The sequence below is a fragment of the Nothobranchius furzeri genome, chromosome 3 (genome assembly GCF_043380555.1).
Source record: "Nothobranchius furzeri strain GRZ-AD chromosome 3, NfurGRZ-RIMD1, whole genome shotgun sequence".
Lineage (NCBI taxonomy): Eukaryota > Metazoa > Chordata > Actinopteri > Cyprinodontiformes > Nothobranchiidae > Nothobranchius > Nothobranchius furzeri.
Window position 1 is genome coordinate 70,008,489 of NC_091743.1, and position 26,379 is coordinate 70,034,867.

General features: G+C 40.6%; 1 protein-coding gene and 1 long non-coding RNA gene across 2 annotated transcripts; both read left to right on the forward strand.

Moving 5' to 3' along the window:
- Window positions 1-13,686: 13,686 nt before the first annotated feature.
- Window positions 13,687-15,906, forward strand: LOC107385043 (potassium voltage-gated channel subfamily A member 10). The gene has a single exon (XM_015958639.3). The coding sequence runs from the start codon at window positions 13,704-13,706 to the stop codon at window positions 15,396-15,398; it is 1,695 nt and encodes a 564-aa protein (XP_015814125.1). The 5' UTR covers window positions 13,687-13,703; the 3' UTR covers window positions 15,399-15,906.
- A 4,997-nt stretch (window positions 15,907-20,903) lies between these two features.
- Window positions 20,904-25,945, forward strand: LOC139068892 (uncharacterized). The gene is made up of 3 exons (XR_011520140.1): window positions 20,904-21,019; window positions 22,167-22,270; window positions 25,370-25,945. It is a non-coding gene; the product is annotated as an uncharacterized lncRNA (long non-coding RNA).
- The last annotated feature ends 434 nt before the right edge of the window (window positions 25,946-26,379 follow it).

Below are 26,379 nucleotides of genomic sequence, written 5' to 3' on the forward strand. Positions count from 1 at the left end.
TTCACTTCAGCTCTCCCCCCCATGCGCAGTGCGCCTGCAGCCTGTCAGAGTTCCTGCTGCTCTAAACATTAAAATAATTATTTCATTTTCTGTTCCTCACTTCTGATTACCTTCAATGGTGTCTGTTTGTTGCAACCAGCAGGTACAAAAACTAACTTGTTTTTATTTGACTATTTTTCTGTCCTGTCTCTGTTTATTATCTTCCTGCATCTCCTCTCAGTCCTAAAGAGAAACTGCTACCTGGGTTCATATATATTCACCTCATGAGTTACCTTTGAACTGCAGTTCTAAAAGATCTACCGACCGCAAAAACAGCGGAGTGCGCCCCGCTCGCCAACCGCATCAGTGAGGTGAAGTTATTGGAGGACAAAACAGGTGATGCGACCCGCTCCACAGCAGCGAAACGCATCAGGCACAAATAAAAGACAGAAAACATAAAAGGAAATGAGCTGACATGAACGATCGCATGTTAAATTTGTTTTTGAGGTGGCGACAACTAATTTGATGTTACTGTGGCCGTGCTCAGGACGCAGATGTCTGGAGCGTGTCAACGATCAGAGCTTTGCATGTGCACGCTGGTTAAGATTAGGATGGGGGTGAGCGGAAGGTTAAATTGCAAAAGGGTAAACGTCACAATTTGGTTAAATGTCTGTTTTACAGCGGGCATCAGTACCGATGCTCTGGCACATCGCGTTGCCTCCCGATGCGCAGGGACTCGTCACCTGCTGTCTTTTCCGAGGACTGCATCTTGTCGCTCATTATCACGTGACAGAGACTAGTCGATGACAGGCATAAAAAGTCACAGAGCAGTGAAGTCGACTAGTTCATCCATCCCTAATTCACGCTGCTTTTATGCTTTGGCTGCATCCGCTTTACAGGGAGACCATTTTTAACTTGCCAACCACTAAAAGAATGACAGAGGCTTTAAATATCTTGTGAGTTAATATTTCATCAGCGTTTCAGTCCCAAGGCCTTTTTCTGTTTTTGCATCCCACTTCCAGCTCTGTGATTGTACAATGATCAAGAGTTCTGTGTGTTCAGTCATCTGTTCACCTTGCCCCATCTCATGCAAATGTAACCTTTTAAACATAAAGATGCCTTTAGTGACTGTGTGTTAAAAACATCGACAGCTCTGCATACATCCTTATAGGAGTTATCAGGGCTCTAATCACAGCAGATGCAAAAGATTGTTTTTTTCATTCGAACAAAGAGCAATCATTAGGAGAAGATGGTCAGGTTGAACTGAGGAGATTCAATGTGCCTAATAAGGAGTCTAATTTAAGGTAACAAAGAGAAACAAGTAGAAAGAAAGCAGTGTGCGGTTGTGGAGGATTCATTATGCATGCGGCGATCACTTGATGAGGAGACAGCCTCGTGCTTCGAACCAAGAGGCGTCATCACTGACGTCGCTCGTGCTCTGGTGTCTACATCGCTGCAGAGACACAAGTTTACTTGTGTGTCTGTGTGTGTGAGCTTACAGCCACGCTGCCACAGTTTCAACCTTCAAACACTTGATTTACAGGATCCTAATGAAGGGTTAAGCATGTCTGTATTAAGGAAAAAATACCAAATGTCATGTGAAAGGCGCAACAATGCTCATTTAGATATGCACACCTAACTCAACGCAGTGCAATTTCATTACATTTATCACTAAATACGCATGAAGTAACTGCTCATTTCTCACAAGCCGTCAAAAGATGGATCAAAAACTGCAGAAATCTGCAAACTTCTAAAGGCTACTGTACAGTCACTTTGATGGAAAGGGATGCATTCTGAAAAATAAAACTCAGTGTTGCACTTTTGCCCTTGTATGTATTTTCTATTCAACCCATCTCTTTATGCTTCATCATGTAAGAAACTGGATCTGGCTGCCTGCTGACATAGCAGGGTCCCTGGGTGGAGCTTTTGTGTCAGGTGCTAGAAACCAGGTGGGTTAGCAGCTTGCCTTCATTAATGATTCAGGTTTGATCAAAGAGCTTGATGCAAACCCACAGAAGTAAACAAAGACGTACAACAACTAAATGAACTATGTTTCTTATGAACTCTAATCAAAATCATGCCTCACTGGGGAACAATTTCTTCAGACTAGAGTGTCCCATCATTTATGGTGGAGCATAGAAGAAGAAAATATCATTTCTATAGCGCCTCTCAAGATAAAAATCACAAGGCACTTTAAGCACGGCTAAGATTTGAATCCAGGATCTCCTGTTTACAAGACAGGTGCTTTGGCAGCTAAGCTACAGTGCCTTTTGCAAAGGCATGGATAAACATCAGCAACACATGAAGCAAAAGCACCACAACAAAGGCCAACAATGCTCCCCTTGACAAGCTGATACCTATAGTGCTTAGAGTTGAATACCTGTCTGTCTGTTCACAGCAGCGTGGCTGCAGCAGCCTATGCTTTTCAGCACCTCTGACACACACACACACACACACACACACACACACACACACACACACACACACACACACACACACACACACACACACACACACACACACACACACACACACACACACACACACAGGTGTCCGATTCCTGCACAGAAACGCCCAGAGGCAGAACAAAGCAACCATAAACCATGTGAGGTTTTAGCCCTTGGGTTTGGAGCAGAAATATTTTATAAGCTAATGGTGTTGCAAGACAGCGAACTAACAGCAAAAAGAATAGCATGATGAATGTTGTGTGGGGTTTAGAGCAAACACAATGGGCCCTGAAACAAGCAGGCTCTGCACACGCTGAATGATGCAGGTAGTTTTTACTAACACAGAGGGATGATGGGGATTTATTTTCAGAATTTTTGCATTTTATTTGCTATCAAGCACCACTAAAGTGACTAATCAAACTGAATGAAGTATGTCTTTAATTGTTCTTTGGTTTTAAAAGCGCTGTCATGCTACAATTGTTGAGCAGCTCTTGGAATCGGTTTTAAAAAAATCATGTTTCAAGCTAAACTCACCACAAACGACCAAATTTTAAATAAGCTAGATACAATCAAATACTTCAAGGGGAACATATTATGCTCATACAACTCTCAAAACATAAAAAACACACACATCCATTTTTTGTCAGTGTTTGGTTTTAGGAATTATGTGGCTAAAATTAGCTGTTTCAAAAGTTCCCCATTTGTGACATCACAATCAAAGACTTTTTGCAAAGAACCACCTCTCACCTGCAGGAGAGATCTGAAGAGATCTGGAGTATCAGCGGCTCTGCTTCAAGCTCCTCCCGGATATCGGAGCTTCTCAGCTTACAGCAGCCTGACTGTGGTATAGATGGGTGGCCAGCAACTACTTGTTTTCTAAATAAGACAAAGCCCTGAAATGGCTTATTTAGGGAGGTACTGAAAATGGCAAAGATGGAACAACTGAAACTGCTTATGTGAGAGGGATTTAGTCCAAAGAACTTCATGAACACATTTTCTATTGACCATACAACTATTACAACATAAGAAAAGAAAAAAAGGCTGTCCAATAAGAAAAACATGGTGTGCTACAGCTAATGCCCGTGTAAAAGGAACCACAGAGAACAGGTGATCTGACAAAGATGTGAGAAACCTGAGGTGGTTATGCACCTGGGAGATGATTATTGCAATCAGAAGCAGCTGGGTTGATGAGCAGAACAGAAGGCAGGTGTGATGGTCTGAGAGCCTGTGGGAGCTGAGGGAAACCCTGAACAGATGACTGAAAATAAGGCTACGTTCACACACTCCAGGCAGTCGAAGCAGACAATAGCAACTGATCTCTCCACTCTTTTCAAAACAAAATTGTGACATTTCCATGATTTAAAAGTTGGATGGAATGTGACATGATGAAGATTTGTGGCTTTTGGGATATTATGAGATATTCTGAGGCCAAACAGCTGTTATTTTGTTAGGAACTAACCAAAGGGTATTCTCAGTGGTAATATGTGACAAATATATATCAATTAAAAATGAAGATCCAGTAAAAATGTTTGTTTTATTTTTACTATTGATATGATGGAATGACAGTAAGGCCCTGTCCACACGTATTCGGGGATCTGCCAAAACATAGATATTTTTCTACGTTTTGGCCTGTCATCCACACGAAAACGGAGTTTTTTCACACGAAAACGGATCTTTTTAAAAACTCCGGCCAAAGTGAAGATCTGCGTTTTCTCCGTTTTGGGTGTCTGTGTGTGGACAGACAAAACCGGAGTTTTAAGGTCCGCAATGTCACTTTCCGCGACAAAAAAATGCTGACATCACGTGTGCGACCTGTGTTTACACTAGCCGACAGCATGGATGCCCTCAGAGCTGCGCTCGCTTTATCAATTGTCCAAACGCTTTTTGCTTGTTTGTTTTTGCAAGCGGAATTACTGCTCCTTGCGGAAGATCACAGACGAAGGACGAGGTTAAGAACGGGGGAAGTACTGCCGCCTACAGGTCTGGCATGTCCTTAACAACGTATTTATCCGGGTACGTGTGGACAGTTTTCTTTTAAACGAGGTCGTGTGGATGCAAGTTTTTGGAGGGGCGGATATTCGTTTTTTAAAAAAACCTGGCTACGTGTGGACTAGGCCCAAGTCCTCGAACATTTGTCTACAAACGTCTGTTTTGAGTTCAGAGGTAGAAGAGCAGCAGCACTGGTAGCAATAAAACAGCACACTTTGGTTCAATCAGCACAGGTACATGACAAACCAACAGCATTGTTCATTTTCCTTCAATCTATCAGACAAGCTCCACTTTTAGCAAACACTTCATGGTCAATAAGAAGGTCGTAAAGCTGACAACTCAGAAAAAAAGCTGGAACAGCACCAGATAATCCTCCACACACGTGAAATCTGATAGAGAGCCAAACAAGATCACCTGGCAGGTAGATGGACAGGACTCTACCAGCAAAAGAGAAAATGAGTCCCTGGTTGCACAAACACGTTGACTTTTGACTTTTTACTTGGGTGAAGGGCGGATGACTTTACTGAGCAACTGCACTGAAGTTCCACATTATCGTCTGGTGTCCTTGTTTGACTGTTGTTGTAAAGATACAGCACATGAGCATGAGAAGCTACTGAAAAGCCCCTCATGAGGATTCATCATGCATGCTAGACCAAACCGATACAAACCACCACTGGAACCATGTGGAAAGCATGTGCCCGGATAATGGATGATAATACCTCTGCCTCCTGCCAAAATGCTTCAAATCAGACTTAAAAACTGCTCCTTTAGACTTCTGTTTTTGCCGGGTGTTCATCTGAGAGGAGCTGGTAGTGAGTGCGGATGAGACAATAGCAAGCATTAAACACACAGAAGAGCTTCGGGATAGTGTTGTAGTACTTAGAGATCTGGTCTCGGTGACGTCTTGGTCCTGGGCGTTACAGTTTTGACTACAGCACTACTTCAGGATAACTCTGGAGGTCTTGAAGCCCTTCCTGTCCAATGATGAGTAAAGCTGAAGTCACATTATAGGAAGTGTGCAACATTTTGTCTTTGGTTTTCAGTGACGTTTTTTTTTTAGGAAAGGCTTCTTGCTGAATATCTCCATTATTAACATTTCGAAAATATTATGTTTAGGCTGAAATAGCAGAGATGGGGAAAACACACCAGTAGATACAAAGAAAAGGACGTTAAATTTGTTTGAACAGCTGAACTTCACAGCTGTGGCTGCTCTCTCTCTCTGGTTTGTTGTGAATTCTACCTTCATCTGCAATTTTAGCCATGATTTACATTTGTCTTTTGATTATTGAGCAGATGATAACAATCCAGGTATTTTAATAAATTCTGCACCATTTAGTCCACCTTAATCATCCGTGAGGTGATCCTTTGGGCTGAGCTCCTCTGTTATGTACTCGCTTTAATTAAGCTACAGTCTCCCTGCCTAAAATAAAGGATGGACACACGGGAAGTGAGCGCCTTGTGAAAATAAGTCTGTAGTTTGAAATATCACAAGAAAGAGTAGATTAGACTTTATTGATCCCACAGTAGGGGAATTCACTTGTTACAGCAGCACCAACACGTAACCCTCTCAGGCTCAAGATAAGTTTTGATAAAAGGACGAACAACTAAGTCCTTCAGGGGTACTTCTGAGTTAAAAAAAATGCTCATGAAATACGTATGTGGAGTAACCAGGTAGGTAGGTTTTAACGTTGCAAATCTGCAACGCCTGCCTCCAGAGGGTTAAGAGAATAATTTGAGAAAAATAGTAACAAAGGTAAGCCATAAAAACCTGTTTGTATCTTAGTAAATACATTTAGCATGATTATGTTTCAGCCTCACACAAACCATCAGAATCGTGCTGTACACTGTAAAGCATGATTAAAAAGCATTAAAACACAAGAAAATACACAAACAATGAAGGTTAAGAAAGATAAACCATGTAAAAATCACATAGAAACACTTTTTCACTTTACCTGAGAGCAAAAATAAGCAAATAACATCGTCCCTCGGCCATCTTTGGCCTATGCAACCTTGTTTTCAGCTACAAGCATGTATTCATAGGCATGCCAGGCCTTTAGGTGGCAGTAGTTCCCCAAATTGTCGGCGTCTTTGCCGAAAAACATTCCTCGGACGTGGAATAGTTAGGTGGTGGGCAATTACCGTCCTTAACATCATCCTTCGCCTGTCGTCTTCTACATGGAGGAGTGAACTTATTGCAAACACAGGTCACACGTGATGTCAGAACATGGCCAGAGTGACTTAGCAAAACCTAAAACCCCAGTTATTTAAGTCTACAAGTAAATGCTGACAACTGAGAATTTGCAAATCTCTTTGGTCAATTTTTGAAAGAGTACTTTTGGTGCCATTTATCTTCACTTCCGTGTGGATGACAGGCCTAATCGTACAAAAATGTCAGCCTAGTGGGTACCAGGCTACATGAACATGGCTTGAAACAATACAGTCTCTGAGCTGAACCCCAGTATGACAAACAGGCCCGGAGTGGCTAATCGGGAGGGTCTGGAGAATTCCCGGTGGGCCGCGCGATGTTTGGGCCGCATGGGCCGGTGCTCTCGTTTTTGTTTTTTATCATTTTATTTTTATTTTTTGGTGCCGGTGTTCAGTCATAGCACTGAGGCCGCCGGGCTGATCTCATACGCTCCTCCCGGTTGTCTCTGGCTGGCTCTACCTGCAGGCTGCAGCTCTTTTTTTTTTCTTTTTCCCCTGTATGCGCCTGTGCGCACCACGTGACCACGCAGTTGACGGAAAGATGGAAAGTAGAAAGAGCAAGGGTGGCGCGGAGAAGGCAAGAATTAAAAAGAGGAAAGCGCTGGAAACAGATGCAGCTAAATGTGCAAAAATGAGCACCTTTTTTTTCTCAAACAAGCTTGTGGTCTTTAACTTCAAATGAAGATAAAACGGGTAAGGCAAGTCAAGATGTTAAACTTTACTGGCTGCAAATCACCATTCAAGTTAATTAAGCATCAATAATGAATTATATGGCGTCATGACATAACGTTATGTAATATAGTTAACAGTATGATGTGACTGATGCCACCAAACTGTCTTGTAGCCCACAAGATCCAGTAGGCCTAATAAGCACCAGGCAGAAACCCACCATTCCAGAGTGGACATGTACAGGTAGGATTACTTGTTGAGTCAGTGAACTGAATATTATTAAAATTTATATGATGAAAACTATCCTGGCTCTATATGAAAGTGTTCTAAAATGCTAGATGATTCAGCATTGATCAGAAAGCGTGTAAAAAAGGAAAATGAATGCTGAATTATGACAATTTTCACACAATGTAGTGTCAGAAGAAGAGCCAGGAGCCAGCAGCGAGGGTATTGCTCCTGTTGGGATAGAAGGTGAGCCAACTCATGTGCAAACAAGCAAACATCAGTTTCATTATAATAATTTTAATGTCCAAATAATAGTAGGGACCTGTTGTATTTTCATTAGTAAATGCACAAAGCCCACAACAGATCGCTATTAGAATGAAAGTAAAATGAAATAAGCCTGCATATTTTGCCATAGAAATATTTTAATTGGTTACAAAAAATGTGTTTTCTATATCAAATGTGCCAAAGCTTTACAGATGATTATTTTAATTGTGTGCAGGTGAGTCTAGGGAAACTGGAAAAAGTGTGAAAGGGAGTGCTGAGTCATTTCATTTTAAAGATTTGAAAATCTCAGAACAGCTGTTTGAACAGAATGTAGATTGTTATATTGTTAGAGAATGTGTTGTAAAGAACAATGTTGGAGATGTGCACTGATGTTCAAATAAACCTACATTGTAAAGCAACTCTTTCTTGCACTGAATTACAAGGCTTTACCGAGTAGTGTGCTTTTGTAGACTATACATATAAAGTTCTAACATGATTTTAATAATAATTCATTAAGTGGGCCGGTCTGGGGTCTGAAACTCCAGGGCTGAAAATGTGTCCCACTCCGGCCCTGATGACAAATATGAAAAGCAGCACTCTGGTCCCACTTTCTGTCAATTTGCAATCAAGTCACTGGAGTAAATTTCAGGAAAAATTAATTTTGTTATGTAACACAGTGGTGTTTTTTGTGTCCTCACAGAGGAGAGATCACCTTGTCACATGAATTTGAATAATGCATTTCTTTTATCTGTTTCATAACGATGGTGAGAAGAGATGAAATCAGGGAGAGATGTAGGCCTAACAAATGTGTAATGAGTTCTCTTATTTGTGAATTTACCTGTAAGATACTCCAATGAAAAGCCGTGATCTCTGCTGTTTTAGACCTCTTGAGCCAATCAACTCTACTTGAATCAGGATGTGTTTCTGGTATTTTAAAGTTTGAAGCTGTATTGGGGATTTTAGCTGTCCTTCTGACCCCAAGTGGCCATGAAATTTGCAATGAGGAGAACCCCTGGTGTAAAATATAGGATTACTAGACTGGAATAACCAGTTGACTTTACAGCAGCTAAGATTTCGAGGCTGGAATATCTAATCCGTGCTACCTTACAGGCACTTTGAAATCCTTTCATCCTTAATGGATGAGCATAAGGGCTTTTCAGATAGAATTACCTAGATCATGTGTACAAGATCAGCACTTCACAGCTTCTGATTCGTCCCCTAATCAGCCGATCAGGGTAGGTGGTTTTAAATGTGTTGTTAGCACTAGTTATCCTTTTTTAATGACTCACAGCAGAATCTGTGTACATTGATGATCTATATCTACACATATGTCTTTTCATCCTGGCATTTAGCCTGGCTAATTTGGTCTAGTTCACTAGGCTACCTGGCATTTGTTTGGATGCCACTTTGAGTCACCAGATATTTGATTTAATTTGAAGGTGTTGGGGGAAGTAAACTCAATCCACAGACACTCCACTCTGCAAACCCCATGGATCCATAGCTAATGAGTTGGTGCTAGACATTTTGGGACGCTCTGGGACACGTGATACCTCCCCAAACAAGCAGGAAGTTGAGAATTCCTCCACCTGAGTGCATTCACTCACAAAGTGTGGCAAAAGCATTGACAATGTTTTTGCACAAATTCAATCCCAGCACAAAGACTTGGTGAGTTCATGATGGCAGAAAAGGAAAAAAAATTCAAAGGCTAAATTTATAATTTAAATATGTAAGAGGGGTAAAGACAACTTAGATCAAAATGTTAAAGCTGCAGCCTTTGGCTCAGTAAGGTAACCATGGTAACTGCTAATGGCTCTTTCTGGTTGCACCTGTGTCTCCAAGTTGCTGTTGCCAAACTTAAAGCTGCATTCCGGAGTTTTCCCCTTTCAGAAATGATGTATGATTTTTCTGAAATCCGTAAAAGTGATTATCTCATCATGTACTGTGATTAAATGTAAGCAATACGTCTTTTTTTTTTGCTAACCACGCCCCCTGCCCCGCAGAGCTCCGTGCAATAGGAAACTGAGCGCCGACCAGAACTAACCAATAGCGTTAGACTACCACTTACTTGCTTCAAATTTAAGGAATACCTCGACTGATGCAGAATTGATGAACTTTTCACAGACAAGCAAGTCTAAAATATAAATGTATGAGAACACAGCATGACATGAGAATAATACTGGTAAAACAACGTGTTTTAGCTCTGTTTGTTGGCTACAGAAGCACATTTATAAATAGAAACTTGAAGTCGCCATCTTAAACAAACAGAGGAATAGACTTTTTGTGTGTTATGCTTGTCAGCCACTAAGATGGTGCCATCAGATAAGAGAAGTACTCCGGAAAGAAGCTTTAATTGAGTAAAGACAATGAAATACATCAAAATGACACAAATTAGTCACTTATAGTGCAACTTACTGTGACACATTCCAACTTTATTCTGAAGTCTAACGGAGTTATAGAGATCCAAAGCTACTTAAAGGGACGCTTTGCAACTTTTTTTAGATTTTAAATCATTTTCTTGAGCCAGTATGTGCTAAAATGACCCTTTACAGGGTTAATGAAAGGCCACCCAGTCCCTATTGCTCCCTGTGGCCAGAATATTCCACTTTTCCTGCATGTTTTAGATCACGAACACGGCTGACTTGTTTAATTTGTTAATGAAGCACTCCTGTAGACATTAACGAAGGCTGAGGAGACATTTCAGCTGTTAGATTAAGGTGTTAAAAAGGCAAACGCATAGCGAAGAGACAGATTTTGCTTTCGGTTCTACAAACGGACACTAGGGGGTGCTAAAAGCAAGCTAAAACCGCCTACTTGATCTTCAAAGTCTTAACACACTATTCCACCCTTAATTGTCACAAAAAACAGTTTTCATGTGTTACATTATAAAATGTACTCATTCTTTATTACTTTTGCAATGATTCCAGAATAATGTGGAAAATTGATTCACTTCAAAGTTAGCTTATGGTTTATTTCATTTTTCCAGAACAAATGTTACCACTTGCATCAGACATGACTCAAAGTAAACTCCATGAAGGTGTGCTGGAGGTGTTTCTACTCAGTATAGTTCACAAATAGCCCTGCTGATGAAGAAATTGCTTTGTCAACACAGACTGTTTATTGGTAAGGTGATAGTGTCATCAGAGGGAGGGGAGAGAGGAGGGACAGATGATGGATAGAGGTCTGCATGGAAGGGTAGAGGGAGGGGCATTAATCCCTCTGGTACCCAGTCAGTTCCCCTGAGGCGAGTGACAATGCGGCAGCTGCAGTCTATGACACCATGAAGTTCATATCTACAGCCATCTACCCATTATTCCCACTTTAACTGACACAAATGTTTTTTTAAAGGACTGAAATGACTGTTTACCCACTCTTGGTCTGACTTCTGTAGTATATGATCGGGACTGTCCATCTTTTTCTGTCTGTAGCAAACTAAATGATGAAGTGTTAAGATGGCGGGTCATGCCTCGACTGACCGCGTCTTCAATGACACGTGCAGGAACTTACAAGGAAAATGTGGAGGATGTCGAGTCAGCTGTGAGGTGTGTGTGTGTGTGTGTGTGTGTGTGTGCGCGCACGTTCCTTCCTGTGCTTTGCAAGGCATTTCCTGTGTCAATGCCTTTGACACAAACTTGAAATTTAAATTCCCTGGATGCACGGGGTTCCTGCAGGAGGACATAATGAGGTAATGTTGTGGCGACGTATGAGAATGGGCAGCCTGTGAAGTCCTAAAAGAGTTTGCTGTGACCTTGAAGTCATGTGTCCGTGTCCACCTGCAGTGGTCTCGCTCACGCCGCAATGTTACAGGGGAACAGCAGACGGGCAGCTCCTGGCTGCAGCAGGATGGTAATGAGATGAAGAGATGAAAATCTGCCACAAGGCAAACAGGTATCAGTCAGGAAACACAATATTCAGCCCATCGTGCCAATTTGGCTGTCCTCCAGCAAAAGAGAAAGAGTAACTTTAATTACGTTTTGATCCCTGAGAGAACTGGAGCGAGCTAATATTGGAATGTATGATTTTATTTCTTCAGTCACTTCTAGTTATTTATTTCAGTCAAATAGGAACTTGCATCAGCATGTGGCTGCAGGACAAGAACAGAAACAAAACAACAGTTTTATAGAGATTTATTGTGACAGTTCAGCCATTACATACAATACAAATGCTGGATGGAATAACAGTTTGTGTCAGTTTACATTACAAAACAAGCAAAAAGAAGCTGAAGTCCTTAGGCAAACCGATGTTGCTCCAGGTACTGAACAAAAGTAGGGAAAGAATAGTTTAATCCCCAAGGTGAGGCTGGATTGGAGGATCCTGCGTGTGGATGCTTAGTCTGCAGAAAGGGGGGACGAGTGGGTCCCACACTCCTTTTCCCCTCATCAAACAGCGATTGGCTCCCGAACAGTAAATCTCCTATCAGGAAGCTTCCCAATAGTGTCCACGCTGATGGAGGAGGGAGCATCGAGAACAAAGCCAGGTGACCCCCACATTTATACAGGCAGTTGCCTTTGTTGGTTTGTGTCTGTTCATGTGTGTGTGTGTGTGTGTGTGAGAGAGAGAGAGAGAGAGAGAGAGAGAGAGAGAGAGAGAGAGAGAGAGAGAGAGAGAGAGAGAGAGAGAGAGAGAGAGAGAGAGAGAGAGAGAGAGAACAGAGAGAGCACTAGTGTACGTTTGTGAATTTGTGTGGGTACCTTGAGAATCTTATGTTTCGCACACGGTGTTAAATTACATAGTGGCAGCTTTAATACCGCTAGAGACACTCTTGATTGGGAGTCTGGATGAGGGAGAGTGAAGGGAGTAAAGAGGGGACTGGAAAGAGCCGTCTAGTCGGACAGGGAGTGCACAGGAACTTCTGCAGACTCGAGGACACGGGTGAGTCCTCCAACAGCTGCATGGATTTTGTTGTGCTTGTCATTGAGTTCTGATGAGGCTGCTGAAGAAGAGCAAGAACTGTTTCTTAAATTGTCAGCTTAGTGTCAGTTAATGACAGCCTCGAAGGTTTTAACGGCATCAAGGGAATTCTAGGTAAATTTCTGAGATCAAAGAATGTTGAAAATAACTTTTCAGTTCTTCATGTCGCCCTCAGTCCTTTTTATTGGGACCCAGTAACAACTTTTCGTTTACGTTTAAGTTTTTGGATAGAAATTCACTACGTGAGATGAAATTCTACATTCTCAACTGTTACATTATCTGCTGCTCAGCGAATGGAAACAAAGGATCTCTCTGCATCTTGCAGGGCCCTCAGTGTCAAGTGCACGACAGCCACTAAGCATGCTTTCAGGGTTTAGTTACCTTTCTGAACCAGACAAAAAGAAGTCATAAACATAAATAAAACCCAAAACTATCTTAAACCTGAGCTGGATTGGGACAGGTCAAACAAATTGTGTGTTAGAAAGGTACAGTTAACCACCAGGCCACTGAGGAAAATAAAGGCGTTCCCATAAAAGAAGTTTGTATTTTCAGTCCTCTGTGAAGGATTGGTTGTCATTCTGGGAGAAAAACAGTTTTGCAGCACGTGATCAGCACTAGTGCCATTCATTCTGCACGTAAGCACTTTCTCGTTCGATCTTGCAGAGTTTGTGTTTTGTTTAGGTCATTGGAGAAAAATTGAAGGGAAAAAATAACTGCATGCAGAGTATCAGATGGCAGTTTCTCTGCTGATGCAAACAGGAGCTGACAGAAAATCTCTTAACCAACAAAACTGGACTGCAGAGCTTAAGAAAATGTAACACAACATTTCCTTCCTCCATCTCTATTTTGCAGAATATCCAGAATCCTGAATCCAAAGTTAGTATACTACAGCCTGAATGGTAACCAGAAGGAGAGAAGCCCCACCAGCATCTACAGCGTGGCACTGGTCGAGGTGTCTCCACTGTCTCCTGAACCAGGCTGACTGGCATTGCTGCAGCTAGCAACAAAAAGCACACCATGGAGGTGCCACTTGTTAATTTTGAGAACATGGATGATGTTGGAATCAATTTGGGCGATCCAAGTGACTCTGGGTACCCGACTTCGCCGACTTCAGAGGCTCCTGATCACAACCTGTTAACCCACCGGCTCGCCTCTCCTCACCAGTCACCGCGTAGAGGGCGACGTCGACGTCAGTCTGGTCAGGACGGGTTGTCACCATCAACTCCTCCAACTCTAACCTCTAAAGCAAACACCAGCAGTGGCAGCTTGATTTCCAATCTAAAGCTCCTGATCAACAGCGAGTCGCCCACGGACAGCGTCTTCAGTAAGATGCAGAAGGATTATTATGAAACTGAGGATCTGTTTGAAAAGCACTGCATGGAAGAAAAAGACGAGAAAGTTGTCATCAATATTTCGGGAATGATGTATGAAACCCTCCTCAGTACCCTGAGTAAGTTTCCAGAGACTCTGCTGGGCGACCCGATGAAGAGGATAAATTACTTTGACCCCATGAGAAACGAGTACTTTTTTGACCGGAATCGACCATCTTTTGATGGGATTCTCTACTACTACCAGTCAGGAGGGAGACTCCGCAGGCCGGCCAATGTTCCCCTGGATGTTTTTGCAAACGAAATAGTTTTCTATGAATTGGGTTACGAGGCATTGGAGCAGTTTCGTGAGGATGAGGGATTTATCAAAGAGCCCGAGGTACTTTTGCCCACCAATGAACTGCAGAGACAGTTTTGGCTCCTGTTTGAATACCCAGAGAGCTCCAGTGCAGCCAAATCTGTAGCCCTGGTCTCCGTGTTTGTCATTGTGATTTCCATCTTCATCTTCTGCCTGGAAACTCTGCCAGAGTTCAGAGACGACCATGAATTTCCTCCAGCGTTTACCCAAATGATCAACGGCTCTCAAGACAAATCTGTTGCTCGTCCTCCCCCCAAGACCGCAATGTCATACATCACAGATCCGTTTTTCATTGTGGAGACTGTTTGCATTATTTGGTTCTGCTTTGAGGTGTGTGTTCGGTTTCTGGTGTGTCCCAGCAAAAGTGATTTCTTTAATAACATCATGAACATCATTGACATAGTGTCAATAATTCCCTATTTTGTAACCCTGGGAACCGAGCTGGCTACAACACCTGACGATGATTTGAACTCAGGTCAGAACATGTCCTTGGCGATCCTAAGGATCATCCGACTAGTGAGAGTTTTCCGAATTTTTAAGCTCTCCCGACACTCGAAGGGTCTTCAGATTTTGGGTCAGACCTTAAAAGCCAGCATGAGGGAACTGGGGTTGTTAATCTTCTTCCTTTTCATAGGAGTCATCCTTTTCTCTAGTGCCATCTACTTTGCAGAAGTGGATGAGCCCCAAACGCAGTTCGTTAGCATCCCTGACGGCTTCTGGTGGGCTGTGGTGTCCATGACCACCGTCGGTTACGGAGACATGTGCCCCATCACCATGGGAGGCAAAATGGTCGGCACTCTCTGTGCCATTGCTGGTGTCCTGACCATTGCCTTGCCTGTCCCTGTCATCGTCTCGAACTTTAACTATTTTTACCACCGTGAGACCGAGCAGGAAGAGAAACAGGTGTTGGATGCAGCTACAGAAGCGGCTCAGAAAATGTCAGCAGCTAACAAAAATGGAAGCAGCCTTTCACTGAACAAAAGTAACTGCACCTGGCAAAATGAGAAAAATGGCATGCACCTTTAAGAGTATGTGATAGCATGAGGGGCACAAAGAGTAATTAGCAAAAATCAAGCATATCTGTTAGCGAGGCACGCTCGGTTTCTTTCTCACCATTTTTGTACTTCAAACTTAAATATTTTCAGTATTACTAGGCGCTGTGTGGTGAGACGACTTTTAACACAAGTTGTCTGTCTGCATGTAGATGTGTCAAAGTGCAATTAACATAAACCAGCAACTACTGTTTCAGTCAGCTCGTGTGAACTATTACGGACCAGCTTTAAGAAAAATGTCACCCGTGCATTTGGCGAACATTTCACTTTGTACTGAACATGCCAAGAAAATGAGGTTGGTTTTAAAACATTCATCTGATCTGTATCAGAGGAACAAATTTCTCCAGCAGAAAGAAAATCAGTTTGGTGATCATAGCATAATACCGGGAGGTACAGTCAGAGCTCGTATTACATCGTAGCTCCGTGTTGGTCTACACTTCATCGTATTCAGCAAAATCCAAAAGGGCCTTGTTGGGATTTTCAAGGGCAGGCGAGTGTGTGCAGTGTAAGGTAAGCAGACATCGGTATACACACTGTCTTCTCAGCAAATCTATAGCTGCAGTTGCTCAGGCAGCATCACCTCCAGTGTAACAATCTATGTGTGATAAATAGCTGGCACAGTAGCATGTCTGCTATTAATCTTATAGAAAGGCTGCACATTAGAAATCAAAGCTGATAATGTTGACTAATTTGTGCATGTAATAGCTGCACGCAGCAGTTTCAGTGATTAATGGTGTCACATGGTATTTTTTTACTGTTTTATTTTTTATTGTTTGACATCAAGTGAACAGAAGTATTAGATGTAAATGAATTATCCCAACGTGTCTCTCTAATATGAATTTTACTCTAAAAATATACCAATTTATTGCACTGAAGTCTTTTTTCCACGTAACCTTTGAAGACTTTGGGAGCTTTTACATCTTCCATGGTCGACAGGGAAAAAAATCATTTGTCAGGGTGTACAGAAATGTGAGAAAAGATATATAATTATGTAATGACTAAGAAAAATGAAGGTCAAAAAACATTTTTTTTTCATTTAAACATTATTCCACTTGCCTTTATCTCTTATTTTTACTGCATGACATTGAGGATGAACTGAAGCGTAACCCCTGTAATCAATAAGTCAGGGTTTGACATATGCATTGAAGCTGAATGTAATATTGTTCTCAAGTAAAGATTGTTGTTTTCCACATAATTTAGAGCAGCAATAAGTTAATTTGCAGAAAAACATATGATGGCATGTACCGGTAATTCATTTAAGAAAGATATAAATTCTCACATTGTATGCATGCCACATTCCATTCACTGAAAATATACTAAATGTGAGTATTTAGGGCTTGTATTTAAAAATTTGTGAATGCAGTTGCAACTTAAAGCAGCAATCTGGAGTTTTTCCCTTGCAGGTATTGTGCTCTTTTTTTTTTTTTTACAAATCCATAAAACGAGTCATACCAAGAACTGTGATCAAATGTAAACAAAACTAAGCCCACCCCCCGTCCCATAAAGCCCCGTGCATTTTGAACCACCAATTAGTTCCTGAATGCGGCCGAGACTGCAGCTCACCGTTCCCCACGGCGATGGGTCAAATAGAGGACAATTTTCACCACACCACACCAGTATGTGTGACAACTATGGGACTTTATCTTTAAAACTGAGCGCCACTTAGCATTAGCCAATAGCGTTCGACATTCGCTTAAGTACAGATGTACATCACAGAGGTTGTGGGTGCATATGTAGACGTATAGGCTGATTTAAAAACAAATAAGTAAATATATGAATATGTAAATATATATAAGTAAATATATATATATATATATATATATATATATATATATATATATGTATGTATATACTTATTTGTTTTTAAATCAGCCTATACGTCTACATATGCACCCACAACCTCTGTGATTTACATCTGTACTTAAGCAAACGTCGAACGCTATTAGCTAATGCCAATATATATATATATATATATATATATATATATATATATATATATATATATATATATATATATATATATATGAATAATCCATTTACTGTATGTTTAGTGAAAGAACCCTTCACACTGACACCCGTGGATTTCTAAAGAGCTGAACTGAAGCCCAGTGGGCGGTTCCTACTACCACCATCTGGTAACACTTTTCATGTGAGGCCGAGGCCGTCCCTGGAGCAAGCAGGGGGGCAAGCTGCTGGTGCTGATGGCTCATCTGACATCTGTAAATCAAAAGGCCATACCCCTAAATTTTCCCAATTTTGAGCTTTAATTACATCTAAATGGATGAGTTACAAATAAATTCATCCCCTAGTTGTCATGATGGTAAACTGGACCTATTAGTGCTAAAATGTTTTTGCACTAGAATGTAAGCATGCTTATTTCTGCAGTGAAGTTGGCATTTTTAACATGGGAGTCAATGGGAACTTGCTATACTTTCTTCCACCTCCAGATAGAGCCATCTGCAAAAAAAACCTCCAGTTTTCTGCTTTAAATTAATGTCTTTGTAATAATCCTACAATATTCAATTTGCTGATGTGTGAGTGTAAAAGGAGACGTAATATTTTTTACTAAATACCTATAATAAAAACAGAAAAGCAATAAGATGACAAATGTTGGTCATTTTAATTATCAGCACTTTAACATGGTACAAAGCAATATATATGTGTGTGTGAAGACTGTTACTGTATGTGTCAACTTTGTACAGTACACAGTGTCATAATGTGCAATGTTTTATTTATCTTGCAAAGAGTGCCTTCATTAAACATGTATCTAAACGGCATGACATTTTCCTCGCTTGACTTTGTTTCTGGGAATGAAATGTTCTCACAGATCAATCTGATTTAACGGTTTTCAACATATATTTTTTCCTTACGTTTAATTATAAACATGATGAATGGAGGAGTGAGTGTCAGCACGTGACTTCAGAAAGGAAGACTCATTAACACCTCATGTTGGCTGTTATTAACGCTTTGTCACTGCTGATGTGGCGATGCCAAAAGAAAAATTAAAAGTGTCTGCGAAGATGTCTGCTATATCACACGGACGGGTGAAAATCCAGAATCCAGGCTGATGTAAACATGTTTATATTTGGTTGGGTTGGGTAAATGACAGGCTAGAGGAACAGATGTTTCTCCTTAAGAGCGCTTAAACAAGCCAGCTAGCTTATGAATAACTACAGCCTGGCTCAAGACAGTTGTAAAGATCAGAAAGGATTATAAATTAATAAAAACAGTTTCTGTTTGTGATATTTCTTTAAAAAGTAGAAGACGCATAATCATGTTTCTTGTTCAACTGGGAAAAACTCTTTTTGGTGCTGCGGGTTTGTCGACGCCTCGACCTGAGATCACTTCAGAAGCAAAAGCACCAAGTTAAATATGCAGAACAAGTTAATCATTCATAAGATGATCTACCTTTGCCTCCAAAGCAAGGTGCTGTTTGAATTGCTGCTTGTGAAAAATATTAGGAAGTTTTTCCCAGCCACATAATTTACAATAAACAAACAAAGTCGATGTTATTGAACTTTCGGCTCATTTTTGTCTCAGAAAGATAACAGCATTGCTGCTTCTTTTATTTCCTGCTGGGTTTTTAATGTATGTTCACATAGTTGATCTTCATGCCATCCCATGTGATCACTGATTGTACAGGCGACATCCCAGAAGATCAGCTCTGTTAGCATTTTAAAGACAAGTGGCTGAGGCAAGGTCAAAGCTGAAGCGAGGCTGTCATTTATAATTCATAGGGTGTTCCATGAAGAGATCAAGTCCAGCTCTGCCTCTGGTAAAAATTCACCTGAAGAACTCCATTCAAAGACGACCGCACGACCCAGGCAGCGTGGCACGGCAGACGCCACCGCGACGCTAAATGCAACAATAATCAGCCCAGTAGTGTGGATATTCTATAGAACATATCTTTGATTCTCCAAGTTGGCGGAAAGCTGCGTCCCAGCACTCCAGGGAAACAGTACACAAGTCTCATATCAGTAGATCTGGTTGCTGTATTTTCAGCAGACATGTTAATTCAATTTCAGAGGTGCACAAGCAGCAGTCTGCGTGCTGTCACTGGCACCTCCCGAGGGAAGAAGTCACCTGTATCTCAGCAGATTATGTTTTAATCAAATCCTGTTTCTTCGGCCCACTGGGACTCGGCTGAATGCCGGATGTGGGGCTCGAACCTGCAACCTTCCGACAACAGGGCGAGCACTTAACTCCTGTGCCACCGTCGCCCCAAGAGTCCCTTCACATGTGAAGAACACTGAACCCCCTGTGAGATATTCAAGGAACTTAACAGATGCAAAGCGGGTGCAAACTTGCAAAACATGCTTTTCGACAACTAACAACGTAACAAACTCTCTGCTACGGATGTCAGTCAACAGCACCATATACTGTCAGAGAAGATGCAAATAAATCATTTTTCTAAATAAGTGACTAAAGTGCCTCTATCTGCTCTTGAGTCAAAGAAAAGTGGTCAGGGCTGTGGAGGTTCCACTGAGCTTTTGCTACTGTCCATCTGGACTTCTAGGCTAAGGACTATCTGCAATAGGTAAGATGTTATTGTTTATAACTGAACAACTAGTCACAATAAGTGATGTCTTAAGCCATTCACTATGCACCATCCCTTTCACTGTAGTTTTACTGTTTCTGGTTAGATCATGATTCTGAAAGTATGAACTTCCACGTGGAAAACTTGTTTTTGGTGGTGTCAAGTAGCACTTGATGATGGTGAGTTTACAGACCCCAAAAAGTGTTGGATCCTCTTAACTGCTGTTTGGCGCGGTGTCTTCACAGATCCGATTTTTGAGTTTGAAGCCAATCTCTGAACATTAGGCTGATTCTACTCACCGGATGCTATAACATTTTTGGTTGTTTTTTTCAGCGTTTTATCCAAAAACATCCATTTTCACTCATGGTAGAACCATTGTCGCATTGTACAGAGAAAGAAATTCAGGGTAGTGTTATTGCATGTAAATGCTTTTCTGAGCATGAAATTGTTTATTCATTTTAATTAACGTTTTTATGTTTTTATAAATATTTTTGAAAATATCATACATACTCTATAACCACTGAGAGAGCAGAAGACCCCATTTGTTGCTGCAGTGAATTCTCTGTATGTGTTAAATAAAATAACCAAACTAAGTCATGTTTAAGACCAGAACATGCATCACTCAGTGTTCTCTTCACCTGTTAATGTTCACCTTTATAGACGCACTTATTCCCAGGAACTATATAACTAGACGCAACACTTTAAAATGTTATCCTATGAACTTCTTATGATTCTGACACATGTTAATTATTTAAATGGCTTTTCATTAACTTAAATAATTCAAGGAGTTTTTGATTACCAGTACCAGTTTGATAAAGTACAACAAACAAACTGCGAGGTTTTGTTGCATTTATACATCATTTATATTTTTGTTGATGGACATAAAAGAAGCTTTAGTATTTTACAGTGCTTATGTAGATATGCTTATTTGGCTCTGCACAGTGCCTCGGTGTTGCTTTACGACTTCAGAGTGCTGTCTCTGTACAGGGAGGACTCATAAAGACTCACAACAGGACAACGTTCTGCGACCGCTATGCTGCAGTGCGTTGGCGCTGGAGGTCAGTGACCAAACTTTGTGGGACGAAATGTGAGCATCACATTTGTCCAGCTTAACACCCATGAAAAATGAAGAAGGTGACCTAAAGTATCACCCAGAACCAGACAGTAGACGGAACATTGGCTTAAAATGAGCCAAGGGTGCTTTTCCATGACTACAGAGAGCTGCATCTGAAAGTATAATTAGAAAACTTTATAGGTGAGGAAAAGAGCACCTGTCATCAAGCCTAGGTGGAAATAGTTGTCTTTATTTGAGCAAATAAAATAAACTGTGCTAATCGATGGAAAACAGTCACAAAATGTTGCCGAGCCGTCGTCCAAATTATAAAAAGCAACAACTGGGACAAGAATGCTTTAAAAGTGTGTCTTTTTAAAGGTGCAGTATATTATGCTTTTTACAAAATGTAGGTATAATCAGCAGAATATAAAGTAAGAACACCAATACTAAATACTAAAAGCTGTATTATGTAAGAATTAAGTAAGAATGACATCTTGTGGTCAAATTTGCTTACTGCAGCTCATTTTTCTAATAAACCAGTCACTTTTTCACTTTTTCAAAGGGATATGAGGTCATAAACGAATAAGACAAGTTAAAAACAGATGAAATATCTCCATCTCTCCCCTATTTTAAATGTCGTTTAAAGATTCACCATCACGGCTTGGCCTTTGGCTGAGACTTTTATGCCTTTGTTTGTGGTTGTATTGATTGATTGGTTCTTATCTGTTGTTGCATCATGTCCTGTTGTATTCTGTTGTATGCATGTTTGCTGTGCAGCACTGAATAACAGCAACCACTGACTCTGTTTGCTCTGCAATGTCGATGTTTCATCTCCACAAATACCACACGCCTGGAAGAGTTCTGCCGTGTGGTGGAGTTGCTAATGCTAACAGTTAGCTTCTACTACCTGAAACGTTTTATGCTGTTTCCTGGAAGCTAAACCAACAGCAGCTTTCCCTGTCGTAATTCAAGATGCGTGAGTCCATGAATGTTAAGTGACAGTTTGACGTAGATCTGTCAGGATTTTCTAATCAGTGTTTTCTATCAGAAGCTAACGCAAGAGATTGGTGTAGCAGACTGTTTTCATGTTCAGCTTGCATGAAAATCTCAGAGTAACCGATTACAATCATTATTTTAAAATGTTTTTTCAGTGTTCCTAACAACAAACAAGTGACTTTCTCACTCCCATTGTGTGAGTTTCATGGCTGTTACTAGCAACGGATCAGCACAAGAAGATTCTAGAGAGTCATACACAGTAAGTAGATAAATACATTTCACTGTAATATTGAGTCGTTGGTTATTGAAAAAGTAGCTTTTTTCAAGCTACTATTCCTTTCTCATTTTCTGTTAGTGTGGCAAGTGCGAGTTGGCAATATAAATAAATTAAGGATAAAAAGATTGCAACAATGCCACCTTGGGTTAACCCCCCCACACACACACCCCACCCCCCCTCCAGAGACGGGTTGAATAGAAAATCACTATGGGAACAGATGGTATCTTTCCAATAAAACAAATCTTTATTAAAATATCTAAGCTAAAAACATACGGAGGGAGTTAATTGCTCGGAGTCCAGCTTGCTGTGGCCTCTTAGGGGTACAAAATATCATCTCTAGATCGCTCCTGTTACTGATTCAGGATCTTTCCAAAACGCTTCTGAGTTTTGCCTGCTGGTGTTGAACTACAAACGCCGGCACTGCAGAGTTAGCTCGGTGCAGACTTGTCAACATTGCAGGCTCACCGATTGTAAACAAAGACTTTACGGGTTTTTTTTAAAGAGAAAACTAACAACCCCTCCCCCAGCTGGCTGAGAATGAAGTCTGTATCACTGTAACCTTCCTTCCAACAAGATTGAGACATTAGACCATTGGCAACCCGGAGGCCGGGTACGGCACGCGAGCCCCCGGCCCGCCTGCACCACCCCGTGCTTTAACTCCCAGCAGATGTCCATTTATTTCTATTCTGGTAAAAGAAAAAAAACATGTGGCAGAAATGCACAGCAGCTTCCCCAGAAGTAGTTATGATTGCATAACTTCATATTTCCATGTCCTGTTTTTCTATTTCTGCAAACTACAGCTACATCTTTCATCCTGTTGTTTTAACTCAAGGTTTGTTAAGTCTGCCACCTAGTGGGCAATCCTGGATCCTACAAACCCAGTAAAACTAATCACTTCTCAGGAGGTTGTGTTCTACAGTTTGATAAAAAATATTTTCAAACACTATATTAAACTGATCAAACAATCAATCAATCAAAACTTTATTTATATGGCCCATTTCATGCAAAGCTTGCTTCACAACAATTCAGAATCGATGGCTGTTAGTTTATAACATGAGAAATCGTAAACATAATATGTTTAAAATGAATCTATAATCATACAGTAAAAACAATAAAAGACAATGTAACATTATTTGACAATCTATATTATGAATAGGTCATTAAACACTGGTTTATAGATTCTGCTGGAAGTGTTGCTTTCATTTGGAGTGGTTTTTAAAATATGTCAGATTTTAGTCAAAGTAATATTCTGATACAAGTTCCCTTATCACAGGTTAAAAGCTCTCCTTGCCCAGGCAGGACAAGCTGTAAACAATCTGTTCAGATGATGGATGATTACTCATTTGTTGGGTTGATGCAATGGACCTACTTTCAGTTGGAGTATATTTGACGTTTCCAGATAATCCAGATAAGAACCTGCTGAGCTGACAAAGATATTTTCATAAATCATAAAAACTATTTGCTAACCAGGAAAGAAAAGCACCTAAGGGTAGACTTTCAGTTGTTTTCCTCGCATCGCCACTCCTTCCAGAAAGTATTTCACTATTATTCATACGAAATCAGTTTCAGGTAACACAAAGTAAGTTACAGGAAATGTGTGAGAGTATTATGACATCACTTCACCTGCATGCAGGGAATTATTACTTCTATAGAAGTAACTACTACTACTGTGCTCTGAATGATTGACAACTGTGAATTGCAAAAGTTTTGGTGAAATAAAAATGGAAAACAACATCTTATAAACTTGCTATGATTAAAATATTTGCCTCAGGTTTAATTTATTGGCCACCTTTTTCCTTTTAGCATTGAGTGATAATGTTTTTGCCTATGTCTGTGTTTATTAACAAAATATTTCAAATTTTAACCATTTAAAGCCTGAAATATAAAGTTACTACTTCTACCAATAATATAACATCAGTTTAAAATTGAACAGTTTATTGATTATTGTTAATAAAAAAATAAACATTAATGTTTTATTTTATAATTTAACCATATAATAATATACCAGTCATAAACAAAATAAATAATAACAATAATAATAGATAATAATATAAGATATAAAAAAAAATAAAATGGCCCTTGCCACTTGTAGATCCTCCACCAGAGGGCAGTAGACATGTTTATGACTGAATTTTGATGATAGTACTAATACTGATACTCCATCTGGACACCTTAAGGTCAGAGGTGGTCTGATGTGAACTTGCAGCATAATATTTTTTTAAGAACATAATCATGGGATGACACATAACAAACTCAAAGGCCTGGTGGTTTGAGAGTGCGCTCTGACACAGGGAGATCGCAGGTTCAAATCCATGCTAGGGTCATTCCAAAGACAAAAAATGGGAACCCAATGCTTTCCTGCCTTAAACACAAGATTAAGGGTTTTAGTTGGGCGGTTAAACCAACAAATATTTCCCAAGTGCAGCCATGTCTGCAGCTCACTGCTCCCCCTGGAGATGGGTCAAATGTGGAGAACAAATTTCACCAGTGTGTGACGACACATGGGACTTTAACACATACATTTCACTGTAATATCGAGTTGTTGGTAATTGAAAAGGAGCTTGAGATATTTTAGAGATGACTATTTGTTTCTAATTGACCAATAGCATTGTAAGCTAAACACTATAGCCTGCTTGACCCCCTTTAGAGTAAAAAAAGATGCCGTGGCATCATATGAGTACAAGAAATAACTTCTGGGTCGCTCCTATTTACTGGCTTTGTTTTTTTTTTTAAATAATTCTGGAGCTTTTTGCCTGACTGTGTTGAATTACAAATGCTGCACCGTTAGCTCAGCACAGACTTGGCAACCATGCTGCCTCACAGAGTGTAAACAGTAACTATGTCCCTCTTTGGTTTTTTTTTTTTTTTTTTTTTTTTTTGAAAGAAGAAAAACTGACAACCTCCAGCCGGCTGAGAATAAAATCTGTTTCAATGTAACCTTACATCCAACATTACACTATTTTGTCGTTATTTTACTGTAAACAAAGTGTCCGTGAGACAGACGGCGTGCCACACACACCGGCGCCATCTTGTCAGAATGATACAACACTGTTAAACAAACTCTTATTTAATCTATTACAGGTCAGCATGCACTGTGCTGCACATCTGCCTCTGTGCTGGTGAAGTTGTGGGTCTGGAGGATGAGCCTGAGGAAGATGTGTGTGGAGGAGGTCAGCGGTGCTCTGTCCTGCAGGAGGTACCAGCAGACCAGCACTACTGTTAACAGGCAAGTCATTCACAGAGATGTAACAGCTGCCGTCTGAACCAGCCCAGCAGTCCCTGTAGATGGACGATGGAGTGGACAGTGAGAGGAAGCGTCCCAAAGCTCTCTCTGCAGACCGTCCTGTATGATGTTCCTCTGACCAGAAACGTCCAGCCACGGGTCTGCTCCAGCCCTCCATCCACATCTGGATCCTCCTGCAGCAGATCCAGCTGCACTGTTAAAGACTTCCTGCTCACTCAGTTTAAATTAATGATCCAGGAAGAGTCACTCAGGTTAATCCTGCTTTAACCGTACATAACTGGTCCATACTGGTTTTGATCTGTAAATAAGTGTAACGTATTATAAATAAGCTTGTCTCCTTACCATCTTTTCATTTTCCGTTCATGTAACATGTTCAAAAACATCTGTAATAATAAAATTGGTGATAAAATCAATGACCAGAAAGTTATTAGTATTTGTTTTAATAAACGTGTTCAAATATCAAACAGCTAAATAACATTAACATGATGACAGTAGAAGGCTTCTCTCCCAGGATGACCACCAGGTAAAGCCTCTCCTGACCCTGGACACCTGCAGTCCTACAGAGAAAATCAGAGACCACAGGTGACAAAAAGGCAATAAACACATTTTTACATTCACCCACATGAGAAGATAAAAAATTATATTCTTCACACAAACTTTTTACTTCATTAAAACGTGTCAGCTGTGTAAATCCCTGAATGTAAAACTACTTTTCACAGAAGAACTTATGTGGTTGTGTGTAAACAGCTTCACTCTTCACCTCTAAGCTCAATAAAAACGCTTCTTTGCTCCATTGTCCTTAAAACAAATGACAAGTTTAATTCGCCATACACACACACACACACAC